General features: G+C 43.5%; 1 protein-coding gene across 7 annotated transcripts in view; it reads right to left on the bottom strand.

Annotated features, from left to right (window-relative positions):
• Positions 1-240: 240 nt before the first annotated feature.
• The window catches only part of LOC141107591 (complement factor B-like), a 216,902-nt gene continuing 211,142 nt past the window's right edge, over positions 241-6,000 (bottom strand). For all 7 annotated transcript variants that reach the window (XM_073598436.1, XM_073598440.1, XM_073598442.1 and 4 more), the window contains 2 exons: positions 3,570-3,619; positions 241-2,332 (listed from right to left, as the gene is read on the bottom strand). In XM_073598436.1, coding sequence (XP_073454537.1) covers positions 2,180-2,332; positions 3,570-3,619 — 203 coding nt within the window. In that variant the 3' untranslated portion in view covers positions 241-2,179. The remainder of the gene's footprint in view (positions 2,333-3,569; positions 3,620-6,000) is intronic.

The following is a 6,000-nucleotide window of genomic DNA, read 5'->3' as shown; positions in this document are numbered from 1 at the left end:
TCTGCACAGCTTTGCAAGCAGGCACAGCTCTGCAATGTTGTAGGGGCGGCCGGTGATAGTCACTTGCCCAGAAAGTTTAACATCACACTGCCTGCCAGCGCTGCACCCCCTTCCTACAATAAATTGCTCCGCCCAGGGTACCTGCCCCTTCCGCCCACCCCTTGTACCGGCCCTGGTTACAGGTAGGTTAGAATGAACAATAAGACTGCATTTAACAAGAGTAAACTTAAAGGCCATATATAACATAATTCATATTTTTTTATTGACTGGAGATATTTACAAAAGCTATTGCACTGATATGTTTCAGTGTTTTGCACTAATAAGCAAAGTGAATATTTGACTGTAATGATAAAAAGCTAGTATGCATTTTTACAAAATGTCGACAAGTTTTAAGAAAGAAACGTAGTTCCATTTTGAATGGAGTGTGATGAGGGCAGGTTGTATACAGGGTATACTTTGTAGATTGTTAGATACCTCTAGCTTACCCCTTCTTCACCTTTCCACACAGTTCCCACATTTCTGGTACTGAGAGGATGCAGGTACTCACTGAAATAGTTGTGGCAGACACGTTATTTAAGTGTAAAATAGCATTGGACCCATGAGATTATCTTGTAGGCATTGCTATCCTATCTTAGGGCCCTTTCACACTAATCAGCCTTACCAAAAGCAGAAGAAAAATGCACGACCATTAAATCCCCGGGAACTGTTCACACCAGTTAGTTGTGGGTCAGTTGCACAAATGCATGCTGCATTTTTGATGCATGTTTGGTGCAGTAAAAAGAAATGCACCAAAAATGCACCTCCCCATTGAAATGGAAAAAGCTGCAATAAGGTATCATGGATGCAACCGCAGTTGCATTTTTGGTGCATTTTGAGTCAAGTGTCCTTTTTCACAGGAGGAAGCAAACAGCAAAAAAGCATATGCATTTTTACCATGTTTTTGCAACGGAGTAGTGTGAAAGCAGCCTTAATGTAACGGTGTTGAGGTAGGTGATTATGGTTCCCTGGCGGGAAGCTTCTACACCCAATAGGATCTCCACATTCTCCTTGGCTTGTAGTGTAGTGTAGCAAAAATGTGAACTGAAGCACCACACCACTGCTGAAAGGTCCAGATACGACTTTATTCCAGTAAGGGTCAGAGGGACGATCAAAATCGTATCCAACACATTTCGTATCCAAATACACCATCTTTGTCATAGCTTGAGATAGAAAACAATGCATTTGGGAAAGACATTAACTGTACCTTTTAACAGTATATTTTCTAGCGTGATTATCTGCACAGATCATGTCTGCTGCTAGTTTGACATGTTATTTAAAGACGTGGGGATGACTGGACCAGTGAAGGAGAGAAGATCTGAGAAGGAACCTTGGTGTTCTGGATCTCATTGGTGAGGCTGTTACACTCAGCCTACCCCTATCGCTCTATACCGAAAACTCTATGATGTTTTTGGTAGCCTTAACTCTTAAACGGATCCTATTGTGAGATATAAACCTATGTTAATTGTCTTGTTTAGATGGATAAATAAGGAGTAATATAAGGGCTGAATTACTTACCACTCCAGTCTCAATTCAGTGCATGTCACATAACTGGTCACTTAGTTTTGTAATCTTCTGTTGACAAAATGGTAGCCACTGCCTGCCTTGCTCTAGATGAACTTTTAGATTTATCAACCTTAAACAGAAACCGGGTGACCATGACCAGTGCCGCAGCATTGATCATGTGACCAGCTGGCTGCCAAAGTACAAGAACTTTAGGGAAAGATAAGTATTTCAGAGCTTGCTATACCTTTTTTAACCATCACTCAGAAAGATGTATTCAGGAAGGTATAGGTATATTTAGGGGAAGCCTATCCAAAACATTTATATCAATTATGACTGGATGCTAGTAATTTTACTCATTGGCTTCTTATTTTCTCTTACCTCTAATGCTATTTTGGATTCTAGCTCCTCCTGATGCTCTGGATAATGTAAAGTAATGCAAAGATGCAACAAAGAGATTGAGAGCTCCTCATGAGAGAAGCTTAAGTACAGAGTAAATGCCAGAGTCCCCAAGAGCATTAAGAAGATGGTGGCCAATATCCAAAGCTGAAATATCAGTCTTTGCAGAAATATCAGTAAGTTGTCACACAATCGACATTGAGTCTTATTCATTCTTCTATGCCCACAAGGTGTGGAACATTCACTTCAGGTATATAAGTTCATCTTTTATAATTTCTTCTATCCATGCCAGCCCAGGGATAACACCAGCATGGAAGTCCCGAGAAGCTGTAGGGACTTGTTCCCTTTTATACCCTTTACAGCTGTTCACTGTTCCCCAACTTATTACTCCAACCTGTAGAAGCAGAAAAGAGGAAAAGATTTCAAAAAGTTATTGCAAAATACCTTGAACTAGACATCCTTCTGCTCTGCCCTCTTGTATTATGTGAATATTTTATTAAAAATGAGTGCTTGAATGGTCTTGGGGGCAAAATGCTGTCTGCTTTGTATTCACAATTGTACAAACAAAAAATAGTGATCATTTTGGGTTTCCTGAACTGCAGTGTAGTAAGTTTTTTGACTCACATACCCCTATACCCAACTCTTTGTGGTGAATTTAGCCACAGGGTGGCCAGGAGAGTGAACAACATAAGGAAAATATATGCAAATATTGATTGCTTGGTGCTACCCTCCTAGGCGCTGAAGCATTAGTGCAATTCCGATAAATACAACTCCTCCCATTGTGAAATGTTTTGATGAATATGTCAAGTTTTAAAAGTACTTCTTAGTTTCCAGGCACTGGCTTCAAATTTGTAAGTAAAAATTGTATTTTACAAAGTGCCAATGGCCAATACTGTCCACCTGCTTGGCCATGAGCCCCTGTATATACTGGTGAGTGGGTTGTCTCGTTGACAGCTTGTTATTACCAGGGATTATGTAGGAGGATATAAATGGCTCCTGCTGCTGCAGAGGCAGCAATTCATTCCCTGTCTGCACACTGGCTTTTTTTTTAAAGTAACCTTTGCTGGCTAGAGCAAGGGTTAGCGTTGGGATTGCTATTAGATAACTACAACCGGCTTCTACTAATTTTTTTTAGATCCCCAATAAACAAAGAAGGAAAAGTATTTCTGATAATTTTTTAAAAAAAAGGAAAAGGGAGCAGAGGGAAAAGCAAAGGGAAAGGAAAAGGGAGCAGAGGGAAAAGGAAAGGGAAAGGAAAAGGGAGCAGAGGGAAAAGGAAAGGGGAAAGGGAAAGGCAAAGGAAAGGCAAGGGAAAGGCAAGGGAAAGGATAGGATCTTATCTCTGACAGTGCTCCTCCAAAGTAAAGAGGAGGGCAAGAGAAAGGGAAATTGAAAAGAAAAGAAAAGGAGAATGGTAAAGTATGAAGCTTGCACTACTTTGTAATGTGAACAAGTAAGGGAAAATCACGAGGGAAGAAAAGTTCTTTTGCTGGCATAAAAAATAAAAATAAAAATACCAAAAACATATAGGCATATCATAATGATTGCTGGAAAGTGAGGCAAGGTAAAGCAAAACATGTTACAAAACTATGCTGGAAATCCACCCATCATAATTAAAAGGTTTACTGTACCTGGATGTAACGCTTGTTATATTGTATAATAAGAGGACCACCAGAATCTCCTGAAATAGATAAAAATAAGCATTAATAAACGGATGAACTGTTGCTAAGAAAGCAATGTGTATTACTACTATATTGCCTGAAATGGGTACATTGCCTGTTGCCTGCCATATCAAAAATTGAATGCAAGAGTCAATGTGCTTTTGTATTGATACATTTTGGATGGGCTGAAAGCAATGAATCTGAATCTCAAATGTATCCACTTTTAGGCGATCCCTGAAAACTTTCCTCTTCAGAGAAGCCTATCCTGCCTCCATCTAACAACTGCACTATTTTCTCCATTAGCTCATCCCCCACAGCTATTACCCTTTTGTATAACTTGACCCTCCCACCTAGATTGTAAGCTCTAACGAGCAGGCAGAGGGTCCAAGCCTGTGGGCTGGAAAAGGAAGCTGGAAAAGAGTGCTGAGGTACTGGGTGTACAGGAACTCTGTTATAGAGCCGAGAGGGCTGAAGCATAAGTCTGAGCAGCAGTGCTGCTAAAGAGAGCCAGGTGGCTTGGTATTTTTTATGTAACTTACATTGTTGCTGTGGAAAGCTGAAACTCCTGTGTGGGCAACTCTTCTGTTATCGGACATTTTCTTTCTTTAATAAAAGTGGGCCTACAAGCCCTTAAAACTGCATATCTGGCGTGGACTCAGCTCACTGGTAAGCTCTACCCTTAAGCTAAAACAACCCCCGATGTTACACTTTCTATCCCTTTTTTCCCCTCCTGATGTCTCCAAGGAAAAGGGGTGGTTAAAACCAGCCATGTCTACCCAAAAATAAAACATTAGTTTTGGTTGGAGTTAGCAGTTAAAGGTAATCAGTCAGGATTGAAATAAGGAAACTTCGGGGGTGTGGCTAGCTGCGGAACGAGCTGGCCGCACTGTGAGTGGCCTCCATAATCACGGACATCCCTGAGCTACACATATAGCGACAGAAAAGCCCTGGAAACATACCCCGAATCCGGAAAGCGGCGGCAACGTGGTGACAATGTCAGCAAAACGAAAGACCAGAGAGGGACCCCGCAAATTAAGTGAATTCCTGGGTCCTCCAGGACACAGGGGATCAAAGATGGTGCTGACTCCTCCCTCCATCACAGCTCTGAACACAACATTGCAGACTCAGGAGAGGAAAAGAGGACACACAGTGGTCAGCAGCGGTATAGCAGCCTTGACACACAGGCTGAATTTACAAATCCTCTCAAACGAAGGAGGATTTCTTCTGCTGAAGGTAATAATCCCACACAAGATAATAATCACACATCAGATGTAAATCCGTATGATGAGAAACTGAATGCAATTCCCACAGCAGGACAATCCATATTGGACTCCACTATAAAAGATATGATAATTTCCCTAAGAGGCACACTACAATATGATATGTTAAATTTCATGCAAAAATGGGGGGCGTGGCCGGGATGTGAGCCGGGAAAGACGTGTCTCTCTGGAGCTCCGTGCACATCCGTTTCAAACATCCCTTTCTCCCACTGTCACAGACCGGGACCGCAGCACAATACCTCCGGAGGGGCTCTGGACATTGCCGGGAAGATAGCCATGTCCTCAAAAGGTCGGGGTAAGTCCCTGAAAGACCCGAAACTACAGCGCTCGGGGAAGGGGTGGGCCGCAGATTCCCCCGGCGCCATCTTGCCCGAGGCGTCCGGAGCTCAGCACGAACGGAAGCAGGGACAGAGCCCGCGCACAGTGCCTGCAGCTATGCAATCTCCTGCTGGGGAACAAGAAGTGTCCCTCCACGATAATCTCGTGGCCGCAGCACCTGACACAATAACAAAACCCATCCCGGAAGCCATAGAAGGCTTTAAAACCATGCTGATGGTGCGGGTGGAGCATATGGCATCAGAATGCACACTGATCCGCCATGATCTGGACAAAATTAGAGGGCGGCTAACGGAGGCAGAGAATAGGATCGGAGAGGTGGAAGATCAGCAAGGGTCGCAAGCTGCTCAGATAGCGGACCTACACGCTGCAATGAGATCCCTGGTTCATAAAGTGGACGACGCCGAAAATAGACAAAGACGCAATAATATCCGGGTGGTAGGCCTCCCGGAGGGAGCCGAGGGCACGCGCCCTGCCACATTTGCTGAATCACTGTTCAAAACCCTGCTGGGCCTGCCTGACATGCCTCCAACATATGTTGTTGAAAGGGCTCATAGAGTCCCCACCGGCCGCCGCCCTGAGGGTGCCCATCCTCGACCTTTTCTGGTGAGATTCTTAAATTTCCGAGACAGAGATATGATAAGTAATGCTTTTTCCAGACTTTTCGGCTGAGGTGCAGAAACGTCGCAGATCCTTCAACGAGGTGAGATGCAGGTTGAGAGAGAAGGATATCAAGTATAGTATGTTATACCCCAGCAAGTTGCGGGTACCGCACAAAGGCTCGG

The sequence above is a fragment of the Aquarana catesbeiana genome, linkage group LG09 (genome assembly GCF_042186555.1).
Source record: "Aquarana catesbeiana isolate 2022-GZ linkage group LG09, ASM4218655v1, whole genome shotgun sequence".
NCBI lineage: Eukaryota > Metazoa > Chordata > Amphibia > Anura > Ranidae > Aquarana > Aquarana catesbeiana.
This window is presented reverse-complemented; position numbering and strand designations above follow the sequence as displayed.